The sequence below is a fragment of the Alligator mississippiensis genome, chromosome 1, assembly GCF_030867095.1.
Source record: "Alligator mississippiensis isolate rAllMis1 chromosome 1, rAllMis1, whole genome shotgun sequence".
NCBI classification, from domain to species: domain Eukaryota; kingdom Metazoa; phylum Chordata; order Crocodylia; family Alligatoridae; genus Alligator; species Alligator mississippiensis.
The window spans coordinates 8,573,305-8,598,392 of NC_081824.1; the positions used below are offsets into that span (position 1 = coordinate 8,573,305).

The 25,088-nt window shown below is 47.7% G+C and overlaps 2 protein-coding genes and 1 non-coding gene across 3 annotated transcripts; all 3 read right to left on the reverse strand.

Moving 5' to 3' along the window:
- Nucleotides 1-2,061: 2,061 nt before the first annotated feature.
- Nucleotides 2,062-2,146, reverse strand: TRNAR-UCU (transfer RNA arginine (anticodon UCU)). Its single transcript is given in 2 exon segments — nt 2,062-2,097; nt 2,110-2,146. It is a non-coding gene; the product is annotated as a tRNA-Arg (tRNA).
- Nucleotides 2,147-5,400: 3,254 nt separating this feature from the next.
- Nucleotides 5,401-6,950, reverse strand: LOC132250379 (myotoxin-3-like). Its single transcript, XM_059727227.1, has 2 exons — nt 6,893-6,950; nt 5,401-5,522 (listed from the first exon to the last, which is right to left on the reverse strand). Exons 1-2 carry the CDS (start codon nt 6,948-6,950, stop codon nt 5,401-5,403), a joined length of 180 nt encoding a protein of 59 aa, XP_059583210.1.
- Nucleotides 6,951-20,355: 13,405 nt separating this feature from the next.
- On the reverse strand, nt 20,356-22,075 carry LOC132249930 (uncharacterized). The gene is made up of 2 exons (XM_059725690.1): nt 21,904-22,075; nt 20,356-20,528 (listed from the first exon to the last, which is right to left on the reverse strand). Exons 1-2 carry the CDS (start codon nt 22,073-22,075, stop codon nt 20,356-20,358), a joined length of 345 nt encoding a protein of 114 aa, XP_059581673.1.
- Between the last annotated feature and the right edge of the window lie 3,013 nt (nt 22,076-25,088).

Consider the following 25,088-nt stretch of genomic DNA (forward strand, 5'->3'; position numbering starts at 1 on the left):
GAATACAATGCCCCTTATTTTGAGGCAGTGGTTCTCAAACCACGGGCCAAAAAGCAAACTGCTGCAGCCCATGTGATATCCTGTTTTTAAAAAAGTAAAGACTTTAAATGGATATATAGGAACTAAGCTGTGCAGGTGCAGCCCACATAACACATTGAGAGGTGCAAGTGTGGCCCTACTATGGCAAATAGGTTGAGAACCACTGGTTTAGGGGTTGATTTGTACCTCTTGGATCAAGACCACCATGTCAGAGCAGCATGAATAGAGGTCACACACGCTAATTGCAGTACAAATAAGTTATGCCACATGCCTCTATGCCAAGGTAGTAACTTTGCTGGGAGCCACCATTTCAAGGTGGTGGCTGCTGCCAAGCCCAACTTACCACATGGGCAGACACTTGGGGAAATGACCCGTGTCTGGTGTTTTAGCTGGGCATTGCTGTTTGCACAAGCTGCCATAGGACTTCAGGAGAAACTGAAGATGCCAATGATGATTCTGCAGTCCTAGATGGTGGTGCCCAGCCCAGTACCTCAGCTACCAGCTTCTCCACCTCTGAGACATCCCACCCCACATCTCACTGTACACTACCAGAGCAAAGAACGAAGACATGGTAACTCAGAGCTGGGATTTCTCAGAAGCCCATGGTGATGGACATCAGATTAGTATTCGCAAAGAATAAAAAATTGTATGTGGTTTGTGAATACAGGGTATGTCTTGAATACACTTCCAAGTCTCCTCACCTGCATCCCCCATTTCAACCCTACAGTGCCCCTTATTTCCAACCCTCTGCCCCATATTCGACCCCGCAGTGCTCCTTACTCCCAAACAAGGCACCCGCCATTCACTCCCCACACATTACCTTCCAGCACCCCTCAATTCTGACACACAGTTCCCCTTTATACTTAAAGGTGGCCTTCATTCACATCCCATAGCAGCCCTTCAGCTCCACCAGTGCCTCTCACTCCCACCCTTCAGCCCCCATTTCAACCTATGTTGCCCTTCACTCTCTACCTGCAGCCCCACCTTCAACCATACAATGCCCTCCATTCCCAACCCACAACCCCCACAACAATTGTATGCTGCACCCCCTGCATGTACACCACCCTGCTAACACACATAACCCAAAACCACCCATTGAATGCCATGGTAACCCTCACTCGAGACTCTCAGAGCTGGTTACCATTAGATGCACACATCAGGGCTGTAGCATGTTTTACCCTACTGGGATGAGCCACCTCTGGGCTGAAATGAGGATTCAGCTATTCCTCCTTGTGCTGTAGTAGATGGAGCAAACTTTCCCATCCTGTTCCCATCCCTCCAGCTCTGCAGAGACATCAGGTACAACCGATGCTGCAGCATTGTCTGGGACAGACTATGTACCCATGGATGAACAATAATGTGTTCAAGCTTTGCCCATGGTACTGTAAAAGGCAAAAACAAAATGCATATGGATAGAGGCCTGGCAAAAAGTGGAGAAGCAAATAAAATGAGCAACACAGGACAAAACAATCCCTCGCCAACAAACAAGAAGATGAAATGAAACAAGAGTTGAAATATCCCATGCCTCTTGCTCCCTGGGTCCCATCAGCCATTGCTGTCACCCACCCACCTCAGGCAGATATGGAGAAGGAATCAGCTGCCACTAGTTTAGCATCAAAGGAGTAATGTGGCAGTATTTATAGACATCCAGGCCCCTCTGACTCTCAGTCACCATTGTCAAATGTGTCTTCAAGGTTGGGGGGAGAGGCAGGGCCATCTTAAGTCCAACTCCAGAGTAGGGTCCAGGTCAACATACTTGGGGAAACCATTGAGCCCACTCAGATCTATCCTGCAGCTCTCAGTGGCTGATGATTCCCCATTGTCCAGGCTATAGAGAGTTTGGAAATCCTTCTTTCCACATCAGTGATTATGTACCACTGAAAGAGCTTCAAATCCTCTCTTCTCAGAGGGATCCTCCTCCCCATTGTCAAATCAAGGTCCACAGGTCTGGCAGCCAGTCCCCTCCAGACAGCATGAAGGAGAACAAAACCCACCCCCTTCCCTGCATAGGAGCAAATAATCTGACTCTGGTGGGACTTGAACCCACAGCCTTTGAATGCCATTTTACTATAGAAGTCCAACATGCTATCCATTGCACCACAGAGCCATGTGTCTGAATTTAAGCTCTCCTGGTTGGTTGTTCAATGAGAAATAAGAATGTGTTAGCAGGTGAGATTCAAGCATGTACCACTAGGACAGAGGTCGGCTTGGAGCTGAAGGGAGAGTCTGGAAGCATCAGAGTGGGAAGGCAGGAATGGGAAGGCAGGTGATGGTTGGGGTGGAGAAATGGAGGAATATGGTGAGGATTTGGGTGTATGTTAAGGGTTGATCTTGATTTGCATGAAGGGGCTCACTTAGGTTGATGGTGGCTGGAATGAGAGTTAATGGGCATGTCTACATGTGCATGAATGCACCACGGTTACTGCACGTTATGTTTAGTATCAATCCACAACATACTTACAGGCTCAGTAGCACCAAACTGACTAGCACCATGACTGAAAGGGACCTGCGGGTAATAATAGACCATAATATGAACATGAGCTGTCAGTGCGATGCTGTAGCCAGCAAGGCAAACAATACTCTGGCGTGCATCAATTGATGCATCTCCAGCAAAACCAAGGAGGTGATTCTTCTGCTGCAGTCACCTGACCTCAGTTGTCTTTCCTGCCTAGTGCAGGGGGGCTGGGCCTGATGATCTTGCAAGGTCCTTTCCAGCCCGTAAGGTCCCTTACAATCTGCAAATAGCCCTTAGCCCTTAAAAATCTAGGTGGGTCCAAGGAAGTTGGAGTTGCGGGCAGTGTTATGTAACTGTCTCATCTGGGACATTACCATAACACTATTGTCTTCTGTGTTATGGGCACAGTTAGAATTCATTTGAAATGGTCTTTAGGACAAATATATCCCATATAAAGAATGTGTAGAAGTTTAAAATGTTAATGGAGAGGTAATGATGCAACTGATTTGAGAAACATCTCACTGTTGGGTTATGGGTGGTAAGGAGCAGAGACACTGACAGTCCATGGGAAGCTGACACCTGGGTGGTTTTTGTTATTGTGAAAGGCTCTGAGCCTGGAGAGGAGCTTCACATGCCCTGTGGCAGAGACAACAAGATGTGTCCAGGCCAGGGGACAGTGAGCCCAAATTCATGGAGAAGCCTCTCATGCAATTGCTGGGAGCTAGTCAGATTGGGAACAAGCATCATCTCTAGAGCACGTTCGGCTGTGCTGCAATGTGTCTCAGCACAGCCAACCTGCTTCACTCATCTCTACAGGTGTCACCTAGGGGTGTCATCCCATAGGGTCAGGCCTCTGCTGCTCCTGGTGACTCAGGAGCCTGTAATGTTCCCAGGTATCGTGCCTTCACATGTAGACATATCCCCCATGTCGAGGCTTGACAGAAGTCTCTTCAGGGATTCCTGTGGCCTGCATCATCAGGTGGGGAACCCTTCCTAGCTAATGTGCACCTGAGATACACCGAGAGGGGTGGGGGGAAGTAAGGCACCCATAGTTTTTCAGGATCAGGGCCCTGAAGCCCTGAATGCTCCTTCGCAGGATGTTTGGAGAGTGTGGGAAGCCATAGCCTGCCCGCACTCCTTCCAAAATAAAGAGACAGGAGCCCCTAAAAGGCTAAGACAAGGTTGCAGGGGAAACTGTACTCCGGTGTCTTGAGCTGCTGTAATAGTTTGGCTGCCTGAGATGCAGCTGGTGCTACTGTGCTGCAGTTCACTGCTTAATACCTGATGTCATTTAAAGTGGTGGACTGAGCTGAGGCTGTAGGGGAGGAGGAAACGTGATTGGGGCACACTACCATGTTGTGTAGAGGCCCCAGTGCCAGTGAGGGCATGCCTTAACACACACACACAATGTCACCCATGTCACAAGTTTTTCTTGTCAGCAGCCTGAGGTGTAGTTTCCCAGAAACCCCTGTACCTATCTCCTTGAAAGCTGACAGGCTTCATGGCCTCAGCAGGGCCTACCATCCCTGCAGTTTTCACTCTGCTGCGCCTTAACACACACATGTGACATGAGTTTTGCTTGTCAGCAGCTTGAGGTGCAGTTTCCCAGAAATACCTGCAACTTGTCAAGCCTCATGTCCCCAGAAGGGGCTACCATCCCTGCTGTTTTCATTCAAATCTGCCTTAACACACACATGGCATGAGTTTTGCTTTCAAGAATTGAGGTGCAGTTTCCCAGAAACCCCTGCACCTATCTTCTTGAACCCTGGCAGGTGTCATGCCCTCAGAAGGGGCTACTGTTTCTGCAAGTTTTCTCTGAATCAGCCGCAAGATGACAAAGTTATAGGTATTTCAGTGATTCCCTCTTATAGTCTATGGCCAAATCTCTGAATCTCTCAGAATCAGCACCAAATCTTCTGAAGCTGATTCAGCTGAACTGATTCAGGACAGTGATCCATATCTCTAAATCAATTCAAATTGCTGTCTTCTGAATTGGCCGAATCTGAATTAAATACTTCCCTATTCGCACAGGCCTAGCAATTACGGGTATGTGCAGACATTGTACTCAGATCGACCTAACTAGGCTAAGGTGAATCTAAGTGCCAACCTGTACAGATGTTTGGGAAGGTTGGCTCAGGGAAAAGGTTTTTGGCTTGATCAAGCTTAGCTCACCTGAGGAGGTGCACTTAGTTAGACTGGGAATGGGAATCCTGCTCTAATGAACACCTGTACACTTTTGGAGTATGCATGCCGGGGCTGGGAAAGCCCAGCTGCTCAGCCTAGCCCTGGCTCTGTGCTCTTCCTACCTCTCCCCCATCCTGATCAGGCTATTTTTTGCCCTCAGACAGATGCCTCTCCATGGGCCCACAGCCCTCCACAGACCTGCCAACACCCACCGAGAACCTGCCAGCCCCTGCTTACCCTGCCAACCCTCCCTTCTTCTGACTTACCTAGGTAACACTTCTGTTGCAGGTCCCAGCAGCAGCAAAGTTGTGCTGAAGCGCACAAAGTGGGACCACATCTATGATCATGTGACTGAAAGTAAGCCGTGGGGTCGTACACTCGGTCCCACAAACGTGCACATACCCTATGGTAGTGAAGCCACTGACTTCCATTGCCTTTGGCTCCTGGCTCTTAGTCTTGATAGGGAGAAAGGACCGAAACAGCTCTGAAGTATAATTCTCACTGGAGAAGAACTTGAAGGGCAGTATCATAATGTGCAGCAGCTCCAGGCCAGGCATCCAAGGACCCACTCCAGCCTTTCCCCGTTCTCACACTCACACTCACTCTTAACACAGACACAACTTCATTAATGTCTGGTCTTTATTGAAAGGAACAGAAGAAATCTTTCCTTTGGTGATTCCAGGCCCCTCATCATGGGTTTTTGCTCCTCTGAACCAGCTTGCCTAGCGTCTTCTACAGCAGACTGTACGATGAGGACATCGCACAGGTATTACAGAGCCGGGATGACATGAACCATGTGGGCGGCATTCGCCTCCCCTGTTCCGACATTCACGGTATGATTGCCCTACATGAAGGAAAGAGGGTGTTCAGTTATCTGTCAATATAACAGAGGGAGGAGCTGTTGTTCTAGCTCAAGATCTACTCCCAGTTCATAAATATGTCAGCTCAAACAATCTCAACTAAACACAACACCATGAGCATCCAGCAGCTTCCCTTTCTCAGCTGCAGGCCTTTCCACTGCAGCGCTGCAATAGCACAGCAACAAAGGTCGCATGCAGCTGGCAATGCCAAGGCAAGAATGGACAAGAGGTATCTCCCGTACTGTCAGCTACCTGGTTAAGCAGCTATTCCAGCACTGGACATGTCTCCCCCCAGCCCAAGCCTTGTCCTTCCACAACCCAAAGGGAAGAAATCCTGTGCAGCTCCCACCTTCTCACAGGGCTAAATGACCTGTCCTCACAGACCAAGGGCTAAATCCTGTTTCCCACTTCAAAGCAACCAAGTGCTGTGCCCATCTGGCTGTGGACCAGGCACATCCAGAAGCCTCCTAGAGCTACCCTTTTACACTGGCCAACTGGGCTGCCAGGAGGGGGAGATATATGGGGCAGGCAGAGGAGGAGATAACCAAGCTACAGGGGAGGCTGGTCCAGAGATGGCTGCTTCCCTGGTGTTGCGGCACCCTTGTCTCTACAGGGACTTTTTGCACTTTATATTTAATATTCGCTGGATGAAGTTTATAAATTGCAATTGGAGTCATTCTTCCTCATTGGCCCAGGGTCCTAATCCCTCCCCTTCTCTCCATTTTACCTCAGATGCACATACCATGGGCAACTGTGTTTTGCCATGGGTGGAAATAGAAGGTAAGGGTGACCGAAGTGCAGATATTGAGGTTATATGACTACTTCACCTTTTCTTAGCTGGGTAAAAGGGAGATTGAATTTGGCCCTAAATGTTTTTGCTCTGGTGCCCTGGAGCTGTGGCAAGATATAAAGGTTCATGCTCAGTATGTGGGTTTCTGGCATTCGTTACCAGCTATGAGTTATGCACCAGCTTTTCACATTTCCCTGCACTTAAAATGGATAAGGGCTTCTCTCCATCAGAGCACAAAGGAGAGCCACTGTGATCTGCTTTGAGACCATGGGGACATGCCTGTAATGCTGGTAGGAAGTTGCCAACCTGAATTTGGTGGGAATGACAGATTTCACAACTATTCAAGCACTCATTTCCCTGCAACAATATTCTACAGCTCTCCCTCTATACATCACACCAGCCCGTCCCCCAGGTAAGGAAAAGAATAGTATTCTCTCTTAAAGGGAGAGAGTAAGCTGGGCACAAAGAGGTTTAGTGGCTTTCTTGCAGCCACAAGGTCAGCCAGTTGCAGAGCTGGCAGTATACAAGTAGCACATATGGTATAGGTCTCATCTGATCCCTTACCTGGAGCAACCTGGAGGAGAAAGAGAAAAACAGCGAAGAGCAGGTAAAGGATCCTCATGATCAAAGGCTGGCGGAGATCTTCCACTACTGTCGAGAAAAGGTCCTGGACCAGAGTGAGAGGAAGGCTCTTTGCAAGCTGCCCACAGGTAATCTCTGTATTTATAGGGCTCTGGGAACCGTGATGAGTGGAGCCAGGACTCTGCCTTTGATGTGTCTCGTGCAACGTGTATCCTGGAAGTCCAGTAACCAGCTCTGTGCTTCACTTATCCTGAATAATGGCTGAACGAAGGCCAAAGTCATGCCTTCTGCACAGGTGGTCAGGGTGAACCACATGAGCTGTTAGGCTCCCTGGTTCTTAAAAGTTTTGCTACACCTGAGAGAAACCCTCCTTACCTGAGTGCATTTCATCCATGCTCTAGAGCCTACTGGTCAGGCCCAAGGTGGTTTTCAGTTACATTGGACAAAGAAGCCCGATGCCAGCTCAGAAGATGGCAGGTGGATCCAGGCAGGGGCTTCTGAACATAATGATTTTTCACATTTGTCAGAACACAACCCCCTTATGCAGCAGGCAATCTGCTTCGACTGAAGTTTCCTCTGATCCAGTGGAGTTTCTGGCCAGTTCCCAAGACCGGGATGCCAAGAGTGGAGCAGTTGGGAGATATTCACATGGGAGGATGGTGGAGCTTAGGTCTAATCCAAGGCCATCACAAACAGGGACGTTAGGACCATCATCTGCTGCCTACATGGCCCTTCTCTTCTCCTCCCCATCTACAGGTTATCTCAACCTTTTAGGAAACATCAAACATTTTAGTGGAAAGAAAGCTCATTTCATGTGTGACTTCAATGGCTTGATTGGCAAGACAAATGACATGATAGCCCCAGTAGAAAGACTTGGTGACATCAGCTCAGCCATTGCTTTCTGTTGGATAGGGACCCTTTATCCAAAAATGGGGTATATAGAAAAATCTCCCGATTATACCCCTATCCACTTGCACACAATGACTTCTGCAAGTGCCAGGTGAACATCACAGAAATAAACCAGATGGGCAGAGAACAATTCACCTTGGTTAGGAGCCAGCTTGTGCAGCTGGGAACAAGAACCCCGGTCAATGCGACATTACAAAGATCATGCACAGTCACTGGCATTCAAATGTGTTATGCCGATTTCCTTTGTGCCAAGGCATGACCTCTGCTGACAGCCCCCATTTCAATCAGGTTCTTGCTAGCCAAGCTCAAAACACAATGCAGAAAGACAATGAGGAAAACTCCCTGTGTCAGACATCTCCGTTTGGCACTGCTGTTTGCACTTGCTGCCATAGGACTTCAGCTGAAAGTGGAGATGCTGGTCATTGACTCTACTGTTTGGCTATCAAACTCAACAAGACCCATAGGCTGGATGAATGGTGTAGGGCCTATGTGCTGGAGGAAAGGTGTGGAGCTAATCTGGCATACACCACATGTGGCATAAAACTAACTCAAGAGTGAATAGGCATGGTTGTCATGAGAAGCCAGACTGAAGGATACAGGTGCCCAGGAAGACTGGGAGTTTCTAAAGGTCATAGTATTGGAAACCCCAAAAATGCTGTTCTTCCATGGTCAAAGCACAAGAAGAATAGCAAGGAAGGCTATCTTGGGTAAGGGCAGGAGTGGCCTCAAGCTCTCCTGTCAGCAGTATTCAAGTATAAAATATTTAAGTCACCAGAGCAGTGATTTGAGCCTTGGTGGCCCACCTCTGAGATGAGTCTTCCAAAGACTAGGCCATGGAGTAGCTCTGACCTTCCCTTTTGAATTTCTCTCCCCCTAGGATTTTCAATGTCCCTTAGGGCATTTTGAACAGATCTCTCTACATCCGGAAATCACATTTCTCACCTTCTCAAGCACCCCACTTTACAGGTTTCTTGGAAGTGGCTGGAAAACCAAGAAAACAATGGTCAAAAAGTCCAGGGTCCTCATGGCTGATGTTGAAGATCAGAAACTTTGAGCTTCAGTGACTGATAGAGATGCCAAGTCCCTGTGTATATCTAGAATTGCCCAGTAAAGGTCACGAGATTAGTGTAAATGGTTATCACTGTTTTAACTTCAACTGAGTTAGGGCAATTCACACAAGCTGAGGCTCTGCCTTTAATGTAGCAGAGAGAGCTGGCATATCTTAATAGAAACCCAACCACTGTACCTGATCACATGTAACACCTCTGGATGTCATGTTGACCCAGAAGTTGGGATCGCAACAATATACACCTGTCTCTTATGCAACGTGGTTTGTTTACTGGCCGTCTCAGCCCTATAGTCTGCAGTTAAAAAACTATTGCTGAAGTTTCAGACATTTGCAAACAGATGACTATTCAAGGTCAATAATGTCTAGAGCTAATTATTGGAATTGCTTGTTCCAGGTTGCATCAGACACATTAAAGCAGAAATCTCATATTAGCAGCCTTTCACAGTGCCCAGCTGTGTAAATAATGAGACTCCGTGGCAGAAAACATACACCTCTCTCTGTGCTGATGCTTCTTTTCTGCATTGAAACAGACTTGAGCCCGTCTTCAGTCATAAGGAACCTTTCCCTGCTCTTTGATGGGGTCACCAATCTCTGCCAGACTGCTCCAAGGGAAGAGAGAATACTTGCCCTGCTCCAGCAAACTCTGCCGACCCTTTCAGGTAGCAAATTCATCAGAGTGATGATGAGAGCAGTTGCATGTCTAACTATCCTGAACTTGAACTGATGAGTCTATTGATTCCTTCAGGCTACACGTCTCACTACAGTCTCCCAAGTATGCTGATCTCTGCTGTACCAATCACCAAATGAATCGAGGGTTGAGTGAAACAGGCTTCTGCCCTATGACTCCAAAACTACTGCTATCTGGGGAGAAAGAGACTTGACCCAAGTGACACTTCTTCAGCCTGAGAAAGGGTTTTTGTACCCAGTAGCTGGCAAACAAGATATTTTTCCAACCCTCTCAGTTGGTCTAATAAAAGATATTGGATTTACCCAAAGAACCTTGTCTGCTTAACCCAAGACACACCTGTCTTCTCTGCTTCCACTAGGTGGCCTCCATGAGACATGTTGCAAAGCCTTTAGGTTTTCTGTGGATGCCAGCACACAACGCAGGGTAGATCACACCTTGTAGACTAAATCAGAGATACACATAGCCCAAGCTTTCATGAGACCAAGCTCACTTCATCAGGGGCCAGCACAGATGCTTGTTTGCACCTTCCCCTCTACCCCAGCAGAGCTTCCCCATGTCCCGCTTGACAGAAGAAGACCTCAGTGGTAGTCAGCTTCTTCTGGGTCACACACAGGGACCATGACACTAAAGACAGTGAGTGAAAAGGCATGTTCAGACCCTCTATAACAGGCTGGGGGTCAGGAGCAGCCCCTTTTCTCTATTTGGTCTAGCATAGACCTGGATGACAACATATATATTTTGATCATTAATCAATTCACCCAAAATGGCATTTCAGAGAGACTGGGCCTATGTGCTGGTGCAGATCAAATGAAGCAAATGCCTAGATGCATCAAATGAAGAAACCATTTTTTAACATGGCTGTGCATTTTATTCTGATGTTCTTAACTTGTCTCCCCATAATGGGCTGTTTTGACACTTTCTCAAAGACACGGTTTGACTTTGGGCTTTGATATCCTTTCTTCTTCATTCAAGAATTTACCTACATTTTAAAAGAGAAAGAAAAATACAACTCATCATGAGATGGATCTTAAGCGGAAGAACTTGGGGTTCTTAGCATGGAGATCTTTTATGCAGAAAGCAAGGCAAGTAATACAAGCATACCATCCTTTTCCAGTCAAAGGGTGTTGTATGCCCTCACAACACCAGTTCAGCCCAAGAACATTCAAATCCCGAAAGACCATGAATTCATCCACTTTTGTAACATGCTGCCATCTGACACTTAGGGCTTATCCCCATGGGTGTGTATGCATAGTTTGCCAGCAGTGGTTTTTTTTTTACATCAAGAGATCCCAGTATGTAAAAAAAAAAAGGGCTGGTGCATGTGGCTGTAGTGTGCAATGCCTGACACCAGATCCTGGCCGGCCAGAGCCATGCTAGTGCTGCCGGCCAGACACCATGCTCCTGGATCACTTCCACTGCAGGCTTCGAAGGCTCCCAGGACCCCAAGTGCTGGCCCTAGACTCCCCTACCCCACCCAAGGTAATTTGCCATGCACCAGAGCGCAAGTGTAGGGGCATGCCCAGGGACAATTAAACGTAGCACAAACATATGCCATTGCTGTTTGTCCCTGGGGAAACATGCATTCCCGCTCATGGGGATGCACCCTAGGAGTGTGTTAGAAAAAATCAGCGAAGAAGAAGAGGACCCACCTGTCTTTTACATAACAGTTTTTCAAGGACTTGAGAAGGGTGGAATAGAATAGCACTCAGGCACCTAAATCCATTTATACATCTTATAGGCACAGTCGAACCTGGCCTTTAATCGTAAGTGTTACATCACAAGCTCTTTAAAAGCAGATAAGGGACACTTTGCAGTACAGGACCCTAGCTAGGGCCATGACATTGCTGAAGTTGCTTTGCATAGGGATGATCCTTCCTCAGGCAGGGGGTTGGACCAGGTGCCGAGCAGAGATCCCTTCCAGCCCCACTTCTCTAGGTGCAGCACTTTGCATTTCTCCTTGTTGAACTGCATTCTGTTGTTTTCTGCCCATTTGTCCAACCTGTCCAGGTCTACTTGTAGTTGTTCCCTGCCCTCCGGCGTGTCCACTTCTCCCCACAGTTTTGCGTCATCCGCAAACTTGGACAGAGTACACTTCACTCCCTCGTCCAAGTCACTGATGAAGACATTGAAGAGTATCGGTCCAAGGACTGAGCCCTGCGGGACCCCACTGCCCACACCCTTCCAGGTCGAGACCAATCCATCCACTACGACTCTCTGGGTATGACCCTCTAGCCAATTCGCCACCCACCGGACTGTGCAGTCATCCACGTCACAGCCTCTTAACTTGTTCACCAGTATGGGGTGGGATACCGTATCGAAGGCCTCCCTGAAGTCTTAGTGTACGACATCAACCCCTACTCCTGCGTCCAGGCATTTTGTAACCTGGTCATAAAAAAAGACTAGATTAGTCAGGCGTGATCTACCTGCTACAAACCCGTGCTGGTTTCCCCTCAGCATAATTTGTCCTGCCGGGCTCTTGCAAATGTGAGCCTTGATAATTTTTTCAAAGACTTTGCAAAGGGTGGAGGTGAGACTGACTGGCCTATAGTTGCCCGGGTCCTCCTTCCTCCCCTTCTTTGAAAATGGGGATCACATTGGCTCTTTTCCAGTCCTCCGGGACCTGGCCCGTGTGCCACAAGTGTTCAAATATTCCCGCCAGTGGCTCTGCAATGACGTCGGCCAGTGCCTTCAGCACCCTTGGATGGAGCTCGTCCGGGCCTGCCGACTTAAAGGCATCCAGTACCTCCAAGTAACTCTGCACCATCTCAGGGTCTACACATGGTAGTCTGGGGCCTTGCTGCTGCCTCTCTACAACCCCAGTGAGAGACTTGTCATGCCCCTCACTTAGGAACACCGAGGCAAAGAACTCGTTGAGGAGTTCAGCCTTGTCCCCCCTGTCCATCACCAGTTGTTTCTGCCCATTTAGCAGGGGTCCTATTCTTCCCTGGGCCTTCCTTTTACTCCCTATATATCTAAAAAACAATTTTTTGTTATCCTTAACAAAAGGATATATCCTTAACAAAAGGATATAGTATAGATCCTAACCCCGTGTCCCATGTAGATATGGTATGTAGTTTTGCTGTAAGCTGTTTGGATGCCTGCTTGTCTATGACAAGAGAAGTGATGTGTAGGGGGAGTTGGCACAGCGAGTTGAAATGCACCATGTGATGCACAGACATGATCCAGCACTGCTCATGGATTTAGGAGCGCTATCTCCATAGAGCTTCAAAAATGTCCTTGCGCATATACAGGTATCCCATGAACAAGCCTCACTCTCTGTCCCTCTCTCCCAGTGTCATCTTGGCTTTCCCTCTAAGTTGGGGTCTCAACTCTAGGGTTTATCTAGGCCTCCTCTTAGAAGTAACCCTGGACATGGAAAACCAAGAGACCAACAGCAAAAGGAAGGTGCAGGATCTCTCTGGCCCAAAATGGGCCAGGGCTTCAACAAGATGCCGAGGCAGAGCAAGGAAGAGGGTATTCAAAAGCATGCGGCCGCGGTACTCTTTCCGGTATATAGGCTCCTCAAAGGCAAATGAGGGACACTTCATGCCGCAGGACCCTAAGCTATGAAATTGCTGCAAACTGCCTTTGAAGTTGTCCTGTTCCAGCCGCTCTGCCCTCAGGCCGGGAGCCTTTCTAAGTACGTAGGAGAACTTGCTACAGATAAGCACCCCACCTCCGCTTCCCAGCTGTGGGTCTGTCTACCAGCGATCATTGCCTATTGCATGGTGCCATGTCGCAAGTACAAAGGGGTATGACTGAGCAATGAGATCCCTCCAGATACCACAGCCCAGATGAGAACAACATCAAAGGGAGTCTGAAGCTATTTTACTCCCTTAGGCTGGCCCAGGTCATGTGCTCTGGCATAATACCAACTTTATCACACGGGAATTAAAGGTATAAAATGGCTCTGATCTCTCTCTGATGTTGCTGTTGTCTCATGGCCCAGCTGGGATAGCCAAGGCCTCTTAGGTTGCCCTGTGTTTGCTAAGAAGGGCTCGTCCTGCTTGCCAGCTGTTTCTATATTTACCTGGTCAAGCAGGAGTTACACAGCACCTGAGGGAGATTCGCCTCCAGATCAGGTCACAAGACCATAATCGCAACCTGTCCACAATGACTGGAGACTAGTGAATGGTGCCTATATCCGAAAAGAAATTAAAAGGAAGGAAAAGGAGTCAGCCAGGCAATCTGGGGCCTGTTTGTTTGGTTTCAATATTATGCAAGGTTTTAAAATAGATGTTGTAGGAAGCAAAAATCAAGGATAGGAAGGCTGAGTGTGGAACAAATTGCAGCATATTTTTTATCCATGACCATATCTAATACCTTTCTTTGGTAGGATCATTGACTTGGAGAAGAACAGTGCAATGGGTCTAATCTACTAAGATTTAAGAAAGGCATTTGGCACTGAGCTTCAGGGAAATTATTTGTTCAACTGGAGAAAATGGAGATAAATTCTGTGAGCAGAAGACAGAAGCAGGTGGCTAAAAGGGAGATTACAGGATGCAATATTGAAAGGGGAGTTATCAAATTGGAAAGAGGTTCTTGATGTTCCTCAGGGATGGTTCTTAGGGTTCATTCTATTTAATCATTCTGATGCTGACATTGGTACAGAAATATACCAGTAGACGTGTGCTTATGAACTTATGGGTGGCACAAAGCTGGGACATATTGCCAACAGCGAAGAAAATTGGATTATTATACAGGGGGTGCGTCTACACATGCAATTAAGGCACTGCAATAAACACCAGCACATATTGTGCCCGAGTTTATTGCTCCTGGATACCATATCTTTACATGTGCCGGGGGCCGCAGAATGCTGAGCCAGAGTAGAGCAGCCCCAGCTGGCAGGAGGTCGGGGGGGGGGGTCAGCCTGGCACCCCAGCTCTCTGTCTCCTGGCCCAATGTGCTGCAGAGGGGCTGGCTGAGGCACAAGGGTGCTTCAGTGTGGGGCTAGCTGACAGGCAGCCCCTACACTGCAGTACCTTCAGGCTCTAGTCAGCCAGGGCAGCATCTACATGTGCGCTGCTGCCACGTTTTTTACTCCGCAGCAGGATAGTACTTGTAAATAGTACTATCGTACTTTAGTACTTATAAATAGTACTAATAGCTGCAGCAGGATAATACTGCACTATCCTGCTGCAACATAAATTAGTTCAGTCCAGCCTAATAGGGTAAGATGGGCTTCAGTTCTCCCCTAACGGCAGACGTATCTTTTCCTCTAGGCTGGCTGATCTCATACGGCGGGCTTTAAACTAGCTTCACCGGGGGAAGGGGCCTCTTTGAGTGGAGAGGATGCTTCACCAGCACACAGGGTGACAAGAGGAAGGGAAGCCCAGGTAAGCATCAACATCCAGGAAGCAGGGGGCCACAACTGTCCTGGGAGTGGGAGGAAGGCACGAGCACCCTCAGGAGGCCTCAGATGCCTCTGCACTAATGCTCGTAGTATGGGGTATAAGCAGGAGGAACTGTGCCTCCTGATTGGAAGTAAGAACCCAGACTTAGTAGGGCCCACAGAAACCTGGTGGGACCCTGCCTACGACTGGGAGACGGGCATTCAGGGGTACACCCTATATAGAATAGACAGGACAGAGAGGAAAGGTGGGGGGTTGTGCTCTATGTCAAAGAGCACCTCACATCATCCAGGATTAGCTTCAGGTTAGAGGAGGGTCAGGCAGAGACACTATTAGTCAAACTACAAGGGGGGCGTGGCGAAAGGGACCTTACGGTGGGTGTCTACTACAAACCACCCAACCAGGGGGAAGAGCTAGACCAGGACTTCTCCAGTCAGCTTATGGAGGCGGTTAGGTCATGGGATGTTATTGTCATGGGTGACCTAAACTACCCAGACATTTGCTGGGAGGAGCAGACAGGCAGGTCTGACCACTCGCGTAGGTTCCTGGCAGTATTACAGGACCTTCACCTTATCCAGGAAGTGCACAGCTCCACTAGGGGTAACGCCTTGCTGGACCTGGTCCTGGCCACGGGGGATGACCTGGTGAGGGGACTGCAGGTCCTTGACCACCTGAGCAATAGCAATCATCACCTGCTGGATTTCATTATCCAACTCAGGGCGCCTAGGGCTCACACCAAGGCTAATGCCCTTGACTTCAGAAGGGCTAACTTCAATGAGCTTAGGAGACTAGTGGGGGAGGCACTAAGGGACCAGAAAGTAGAGGAGATGGGAGCCCACAAGGGACGGTCATACCTTAAAGGGGCGATCCTCCAGGCCCAAAGGATAACAGTCCCTGGGAGAACAAGGTGAGTAAGAGTGCTCAGAAACCCCCTTGGGTCAGCAAGGGCAATCAGGAATGAATGAGGACTAAAAAGGGGGTGTACAACCAGTGGAAGGGAGGAGCTATCACCAAGGAGGAGTACTCCTCCTCGTCCTGCGAGTGTAGGAGGTCTATTAGGAAGGCCAAGGCAGAGATGGAGCTCAGGCTAGTGTCCAGAATTAAGGACAACAAAAAGTCCTTTTTCAAGTACATTGGGAGCAAGAAGAGGGCACCAGACAATGTAGGGCCCCTGCAAGACACAAACGGTAATCTGGTGGCCATGCCAGACAAGAAAGCTGATACTTTTAACAGTTTCTTTGCCTCTGTTTTCCTGAACAGGGACCGGGATATCCCACTTACCAGAGGTAGGGACAATCTTGGGGATAGCTCTATCAAGCCTTCAGTCAGTGCAGATGTAGTTAGGGATCTTCTGGAAGGGCTAGACATTTTTAAATCTGCAGGTCCAGATGCCCTCCACACAAGGGTGTTAAGGGAGCTGGCAGGGGTCATTGCGGAGCCCTTGGTCTAGCTGTGTGAGCATTCATGGTCATCCGGCCAGGTGCTGGGGGATTGGGAATTGGCTAATGTGGTCCCCATTTTCAATAAGGGAAGGAAGTAGGACCCAACTAACTATAGGCCTGTAAGCCTCACCTCAGTGCTCGGGAAGATCTTGGAGAGAATCATCAAGGAGCACATCTGTGGGGGCCTGCAGGGGAGATCAGACTCAGGGGCAATCAGCATGGGTTCATCACAGGTAGGTCCTGCCAGACCAACTTGATTGCCTTTTACGACCAGGTAACTAAATCCTTGGATGATGGTGTTGCTGTGGACGTAGTCTTTCTAGAATTTAAAAAGGCCTTTGACACTGTCTCTCACCCCATCCTCATCAATAAATTAAGCGACTGCGGCATTGATGCCTGCACAGTTGGATGGGTAAAAAATTGGCTGAAAGGGTGCACCCAGAGAGTAGTGGTGGACGGATTGTACTCACCCTGGTGAGATGTGAGCAGTGGGGTACCCCAGGGCTTAGTCCTCGGGCCCGCACTATTTAACATCTTCATCGGCGACTCGGATGAGGGGGTGGAAAGCACGCTGTCCAAGTTTGCTGATGACACTAAGATGTGAGGCGAGGTGGACACTCTTGAAGGGAGAGAGAGGCTGCAACTAGATTTAGACAGACTACAAAAGTGGGCAGATGAGAATAGGATGGGGTTCAACGTAGACAAATGCAGGGTGCTGCACCTTGGGAGAAGGAATCCACCGCACACATACAGGCTGGGGAGTTCCCCTCTTGAAAGCACAGAGGTGGAAAGGGATCTGGGAGTCATTATTGACTCCAAAATGAACATGAGCTGCCAATGCCAGACCGCAGCCAGCAAGGCCAGCCAGTCCTTGTCATGCATCCAAAGGTGCATCTCAAGCCGGTCCAGATGTGATACACCCCCTCTATGCAACTTTGGTCAGGCCGCAGTTGGAGTACTGCATCCAGTACTGGGCACCGCACTTCAAAAGGGATGTGGCCAGCCTGGAGAGGGTTCAGAGGAGGCCACCCACTTGGTGAGAGGGCAGAAGGACAGGCCCTACGAGGAGAGACTGAGGGACCTGAACCTGTTCAGCCTCAGCAAGAGGAAGCTGAGGGGGGACCTGGTGGCTGCCTACAAACTCCTCAGGGGAGATCAACAGCAAATAGGCAGAGCCCTTTTCTCCCCGGCACCACCTGGGGTGATGAGGATCAATTGTAATAAACTGATGGAGAATAGGTTTAAGTTAGAGATCAGAAGGCAATATTTTATAGTTAGGGTGGCCAAAATCTGGAACCAACTTCCCAGGGAAGTGGTCCTCGTCCCTACCTTGGGCAAATTCAAGAGGAGGTTGGACGATCACCTGTCTGGAGTCTTGTGAACCCAGCATTCATTCCTGCTTGTGGCAAGGGTTCAGGCTAAATGACCTGTTCAGGTCCCTCCTGATCCTAGCTACTATGAAACTATGAAAGTATAATAGGGTGTTTATGTAGACGGCCAAAGTTTACTGCACAGCTAATTAGTCAATTAGATAATTGCATAGCTAACTGCACAGCTAATTGCACAGTAAACGTCTTGCATAGACAAGCTCAGGAAGAATTAATAACTGTACAAGAGTGGAACAATAAGAAAGCAGGGGTGATGCGTAGGGGGTGCACTCAGGTGCACATGCACCCCCTGAGCGTGGCGGTGCAGCCCTACAAAAAGACACCACCGATACTGTCGACAGTATCTACAGGTGGTCAGCGATTCCTGCTGGCTGCCACCAATGCTGCTGGTGGTGTCTGTGGATGGCCGCCAACCTCTGGTTGGCACTCGCCCCACCACCAACAGCATCAGTGGTGTCTGCAGGAGCTCCCGCTTACTGCCACTGTGCCCCCTCAGTCTCCGGGCTCTCCCAGCTGCCGGAGGTGCACGTCATTCATGTAAGAAAGTGTATAGAGTTATCGGATCAAGTGCAAAAATCATGCACCTAGGGATCATTCCTAGAAATCTTGCTATAAGAAGGAGGTGCAAAGACTGAAGACATCTGAGAAACAGAGGGACCTGGACCCCGGTTAATTATAAGATGAACAAGAGTCACCAGTGGGGTGTGGGCATGAAAAAACCCAAAGCCATCCAGGGTATATTACTCAGGGTATTTTTACTGGAGGTAGGGAAGCACTAGTACCATGGTTATTTAATAGATTTCATAGATTTCATAGATTTCATAGACATTAAGGCAGGAAGGGACCTCAGAAGATCATCAAGTCCAGCCTGAGTTATAGATGTTACTAAGATAACATCAAGTTATAGATGTTACTAAGAGCCCAGTTAGAAGTTGTTTACAGTTCTGATCAAAAAAGGTGAATTGAAAAATGTACAGATACATAGACATGCTACAAGTAGGGTCAGGAGACTCCAATAAGGATATTGAGAGAGGTTGGCTTGTTTATCTTAACAAAATGAAGGTTGAAAGGAGAAATGATTGCTTTTTATACATGCATTTGCAGAGTGAACAGCAGAGTCTAAGTGGTTGTCTCATTTCAGAGATATCCCTCAAAATAGATGCTCAAAGGCAGGTAGGGATATATAGGGAGGATGAAGTGGTGCATTTGCACCCCCTTTGATTGCAGGTCCAGCCAAAGTTTAAAACCAACTCTGTGGCAGTGGCAGTAGCATTTCTATTCAAGCAGTGCTGAGGGAGCCACTTGACTTCATGGCTCATTGTAATCTACCTGATTCCTTCTAAACTCTTAATTCCACAAATGTTAAAGACTCTCTGGTCTTTTTAATGGTCTTGATGTTCCACTAATTAAGCTGGCCTCTCTTCTGCAATTCTGCTGCTTGCTGCTCCTGGTAATGTAGCTCCTATTTCACACCCCTGCAGACTGCTTTTAACTCTAGCTAAAAATGTTAAGTCACATATGGAAACACTAACTCAGGTATGGAAATAACTTTCTGTGAAGCATTGGATGCACTATCCATATTTGTGCCAGGTTGTTGTGTTTTTGTCCATATGCACAATACAATGAATGAATGCACTAAAAATAAAGTTATATTTGTTTTTATTTTGTTCTTGAACTAAATAATTTAGCCCTAAGGTCCTAGCAGATTAGTAAAGCTTCCACGCTCTATTTGCCTGGAGTATAATGTGTTTTGTGATGGTCCCCCACATCACCTGCACTACCCCCCCCCCCCGCTTTCAAAATCTTAGATCCACCCAGGCTCAAAGGCACCTAGTTAGATCAGCTCTGATGTCCACAAATCCAGTAGAAGTTTTTATGCTTTTCCCAAACCTGTTCTGACGATCCCCTGAGCTTTTTGACTGCCCCCACCCAAATTCTGCAAACAAATTTGGGGTCGGACTTGATGAACTAATAGGTCCCTTCTGACCCTAACATCTATGTACCTTATAACATCTATGAAATAGTTGCAAAGGGGGATTTGCTCAGCATCACAAGGAATGCAGCTCAAGTGCAAATAGTCTAAGAAATTAAGGGCATGGAGTAGCAATGGGTTAATGTTTGCAGGTGTTATCAAGCACTAGGTGTTATTACTGCAGTCCACAACCCTGAGCTTGACTCAGTTATGGGACACTGTTGTTGCTATTTATTGTTGACATTATGGCAGTATCCACAATCCTCTGCCAAGATCATTGCCCCATTGCTTTAGACACTACACAAATACATAGCCAAGGAGCTGAGTTGTAGAACCAGGGGCTTTTAGATAGTTAGCTCCTAATTAGCTGCTGGATTCCCCTGGAAATCAAAGGAAATTTCAGGTATAAATGGCAGTTAGGCACTTTGGTGGACCTGGACATTATGGTCTAAAGAGATAAAGGGTGGAAGAGGAAACACAGTGAGATGAAGTCCATTCTGATCACAGGAGGAGCAAACTTATACAAAAAACACCATACACATTGCTATTGATGCTAGGGGTTTACTTTTAAGGTAGCTATTTTAACTCTTTAGAAAGGATGACTTGGTGCCTGGTTTTTCCACCTCTCACAGGTAAGCTTTTCTACAGCACACATAAGTAGATAAACACCATCCAATTATACGTTCCGCCGGCTTGCAGGGAGTGTGACGGCAATTACGGTCATTCCTCTTACAGTGAGTGCGCCGGCAAACACCACGCTTCCATCTGCAGTGGGCTGGAGATTCCCCTAACTTAGGACCTGCGGGGAGAGAAAATGAGCTGGACTCAATTACTTACATAGGAAAAGGGCAAAGAGAAAAGAGGGATGCATTCAAGTCAATGCCGATGCTATACGTTGCTTCAGCTGTTGAGTGAAGCATGTGGCTGCATTTATGCATAAAAGGAGCAGGACAAACTGTGTTCACAATTGGAATCACAGAGAAAGAGAGTTGGAAGGACCACCACGAGGTCATTTGACCCTTCCTGCTCCTCACAGCACTATTTTCACTGTCTAAACCATTCCCAAAAAAAGTGTTTTCCTAATCTGCTTTAATGATCTATCAAGGAAAGAGATATCATGCTTGAACCAGGGTAAATGCCTCACCAGCATCTATAAAGTATTGGTGAGGGGGAAGAGTAGTCATCTAAAGGACTACTGTAGCACAAGAACATGGGGTATATATATATTCCCTACTGGGAATGTGGGGCTGGGTTTTGAGAAACTATTTTGATAAGAAAGATGAGCCATTTGGAGGTGAGTTTACGATGGAAATTACTAATGAGCAAAGATCTGACACCCTGGAACAGCTTTCCAAGAAGTATATACTGACATGCACATGCACACACACACACGCATACACGTGGACACACATATACATATGCAAGGTTGCGCCTGAATACATTTACGCACAGGAAGCTTGTGATGCCGGGGACTGAGCAGAATGGCCCAGGAGGTCCCATTTTTTTCCAATTGAGATGGGCGATAAAAGGAAGGGGTGGAAGAAAAGGAGGCAATTATCGGTAACAGAACTGTCTGATTTTGCCATCACTTTGAAAACATATAATTCAGTCAAATTCTGCACACCACCGGTTGTCCACAGGTAAAGAGTTCTCTTGGTTTTCGACACCTTTAATTTGTGATAGTTTTCCCCTTGAGACTGTCCCACTACTCTAGCAGTTACCGGCACATGACAGAGATGTAAGTCCCATCTTACACTGTGTGTATGTCTCCCTTAGGCAGCCCCAGAAGAACTGGTAAAGGCTGATTTGGCAATAAAAAATATCAACGCTTGGTAGTGCTGGCTTACAAATGACTTTTGGAAAGGCCAGGGATCTCTCAAGTCACCTCTTTCACTACAGCTTCTTCAACAGCTCTCCCTAATCAGTCACCATGCAGCTCCTATGGCCAGCGTAATCAGTGCTGGATGGGATTTTCTTTTCTTTTCTCTCATTTTAGGATATAATAGTCACACATATCACTGCTCCAGCATATAACTGTGCTTCCTAGGAAACTGGAGTTTTCTGGTTTCCAACTATAGTTGTGCCACTTATGTTTAACATTGCCCTTGCCCAGAGAAAGGACCCTGTCTATCCTTAATGCCCATCTCACATTAATCTCTATTGCTGCTCCTCACCTGGAAAGTCCATACCAGTGGCATCCTCTGCTTCCATGACCTCGGTCTCAGCTTCCTCTTCCATCTCACCCAGATCCTGTGGTTCAGCTTCATCCTGTGCCACGACCACGTCCTGAGCCTGGGCCTGGAAGACCAAGGTGGTAACACCCAAGAGAAGGAAAAGGAGCTTCATGGCCAAAATGTGGCTGGGATCTCAGGTGTCTACAGAGAGAGAAGACCCAAAGACAGACTAAGGTCCTGTGTGGTGCATGCATGGAGAGCCCCTATATTTATGTATGTCACTAAGTCAAGGGAAGGCGCATACGGGGAGATTTCAGACTGTTTCATGCCGATATGCCGATAATAAAATTGCTCCAAGCCCCCTTTGATGTTGCTTTGATGCTGCAGCCATCCCCTATCTGCTGACTCTAGATGTTGCTGATGATGATCCCCCAACCTTTCATCTTGTCCAATATTTACCTGATATTGCGCAGATGTCTCATCTGTCTCTGTGCGTTTCAGGAAGATGATGGACGCAGTTGTCTCTCCTCTTCTAAGGACAATAAAGACAGTGTCTGATGACTACTGCTATCATCCTGGGGCCACACACAACAGGTGGAGCCCAGAAGGCTGGTAGCAAAGAGGCTCTTTGTCATTGCTATGTTTTCGGAGGGTAGCTTGCCCAAGATCCGAACACACTTGTGGCAGCTGATGGTCACTGCTAAGTCACAGTGTCTTGTAAGTGTGCCTGTGGTCAGTCTGTGTCCCTGAGTAGTGCCAATGCAAGGCTGATAGGATGTCCCTTGTTGCACCCTGTACCCGCCCTTCTACCCCATGCCTATGCCCTATCAGTGCACGTGTACCATGCACTGCCTTAGTAAGGTAGCAAGATTGCATTAAGTTATGAGTCAGGTCCTCTGGATCCTGTTCCTGGTTCCACCATCTCCTGGTGCAGGACCTTGTTTAGGACTATTACAACCACATCCAAGAAAGAAAATCCTGATACCCAAAATATGACAGGGGTAGAATTTGGCAGGACTGAGCACATTAGTGCTAAAACCGAGCTAGGAATTAAGCCGTTTCTGCCAGAGGGTGGACATGCACACAAAGACCAATTGCAATTTTCATAGTGTTAGGGTGATGTTATAGTAGTCATAGTCCAGGAAAAAGATGAGAGGTAAGGATTGTTGTGGGTGATATCTTTTACTGGGTCAACTGTATGGTTGTGAGGGACAGAGGCAAGGTTTCGGGTACCACCTTACCCTTCCTCAGGCCCCTGAGAAAATTGCAGTCTTCACTTTTACCTGGATATGTCCTTGGATATGATCTAGCCCTAATCCACCCCTTGCCTCTGTCTCCTCTCCTCCACTTTATGGCCAGAATTATATTTCCCATTGAGTGCCTATGTGGCAGTTTTCTAGGCATGCTTGTGGCATGGTTGTCATTTATACATAGGTAGCATTTCTGTTACCGCCTGGCCTGTAGATGTGTAACCGTGTGCCCGCAGACTGAGCACACAACAGCCTGTGCGCTGGCTCAGCACGTATGTGACTACATAGATTATCAAATCCCCGTGGTCGATAGGTGTTGAACAAGAGAGGAGATCCTGACCAGGATTTAGCATGAAGACCTGAATGATTAAGCCAGTTGCTCAGGTGAGTCACACGGGGTGGGGAAGGGGCTTGAGCCGATGCCTTCCTGATTTCCCAGCAGGGTACCAAGCTACCACATCACACCTTAGGCAGAAGGCCAGCTCCTCTCTGGTGGTCTTTTTGAAGCTGGGTCCCTAGAGATCCATGAGGAGAGATATAGGACCAAGAGATGGACCACAAGGCAGAGGGTTTGTGGCTCAGTAAGGTGGCATCTCCTATGGAAAGGAGCCAGCCCTGAGTCCTAGCCTGGACCCTTGCTCCTAAAGGGACTCTCCGCTGCTCTCCATCTATTTTAGCCAGTTACTATTAAGTGCAACGTGCAGCAACTGAGCTTCAAGAGGAAAGCTGGGGAGGGGGTCTGCACGCTGCCTGACCAGTGGTAGACAGGTTAGAGCACTTTAATAAGAAGCTGGAGAGCTGTAGCATTTAGCTACAGAGGTTTCCCAGGAAGGTGCAAGAACTGCTCAGCTGTCAGGGGCAAAGCTAAGCCCTTTTGTGGAGCTGGCTTTGGAGTAGGACTACTCTCTTGCTGTGTGTGTGACTGCTATAGCTATGGCCTGGGGAAAGGGCAGCCCCTCAGGTCCTAGACAAAGGACACATTAACACTGCTGCAAGATCAAAGCAAGTCAAGGTCCTTCAAAGAATGGGAAAGGGAAGCTAATAATGGACGTGTGCTGTGCCTTCTACCAAGAAAAAAAACCAAACCAGTATCAGATGGTAAGATCATCTCCCAGCAAGGCTAGGGGTTAGATCATATGTCTGGAGTGGGGAAAGGACAAGTGAGGGGTTAAAATATCTGGTTGTTTTTGAGGCTGTAGGGCCAGAAGAGATTCATCCTACAGCATTCAAGGGATTTGCAGAGCCATTGGCTATTATCCTCAAAAGTGCATGGAGATTTCATGGAGGCCAGCTGAGGTCCCAGAGCCTGGGAAAGGGCAAAGTTAGTGCCCATCACCGAGGAAGAGAAGAAGGAGGACCTGGGGATCATTGACCTGTCAGTCTGACCTGGATACCTGGAAAGATAGTGGAGCAGGAAAAAAAGATGATGTCTAAGCACCAACCAATAGTATGGGGTAACTAAGAGCAAGTCATGCCAAACCAACCTGATGTCCTTCTCTGACAAGGTAACAGGATTGCGTGACATACCTTGACATTAGCAACGATTTTGAGTCTGACTCCCAAGACCTTCTTATGTCATCTAGGAAATGCTGTCTACCTGAATGTGCATAACTGCCTGGATAATCATGCTCAAAGAATACTCACGAAAGTGTAAATACAGAGGTAGCAAGTGTGAGTCCACTGGAGCTGTCCTGAGTACGTCACTATTGAGTATCATCATTAATGCCATGAGGAGAGCTGCATTTTGTAACTGTTACCCAGTGTGAGTCTTTGCGCCTTTTTCTGGATCTCGTAAGTGGAAATGGTCACAGGCAATAAGCTGAATGAATCGATCGTGGCCCAGATGTTGCTAGGGCACTGGAAATTTCTCACTAAAAGGAAAGGCCAAAAATTAATGGGGGTGATTAAAAGACCCAACATTTTAGTTGTGCAAAA

What these genes read in the sequence shown, in the direction of transcription:
- LOC132250379 (XM_059727227.1), bottom strand. Translation starts at nt 6,950, where the DNA reads ATGAGGATCCTTTACCTGCTCTTCGCTGTTTTTCTCTTTCTCCTCCAG. An exon ending in TCTCCTCCAGGTTGCTCCAG is followed by an intron (nt 5,523 to 6,892) that starts GTAAGGGATCAG and finishes TCCTTCATGTAG; the next exon opens with GGCAATCATACCGTGAATGT.
- LOC132249930 (XM_059725690.1), bottom strand. Translation starts at nt 22,075, where the DNA reads ATGAAGCTCCTTTTCCTTCTCTTGGGTGTTACCACCTTGGTCTTCCAG. An exon ending in CACTGGTATGGACTTTCCAG is followed by an intron (nt 20,529 to 21,903) that starts GTGAGGAGCAGC and finishes CTCTCCCCGCAG; the next exon opens with GTCCTAAGTTAGGGGAATCT.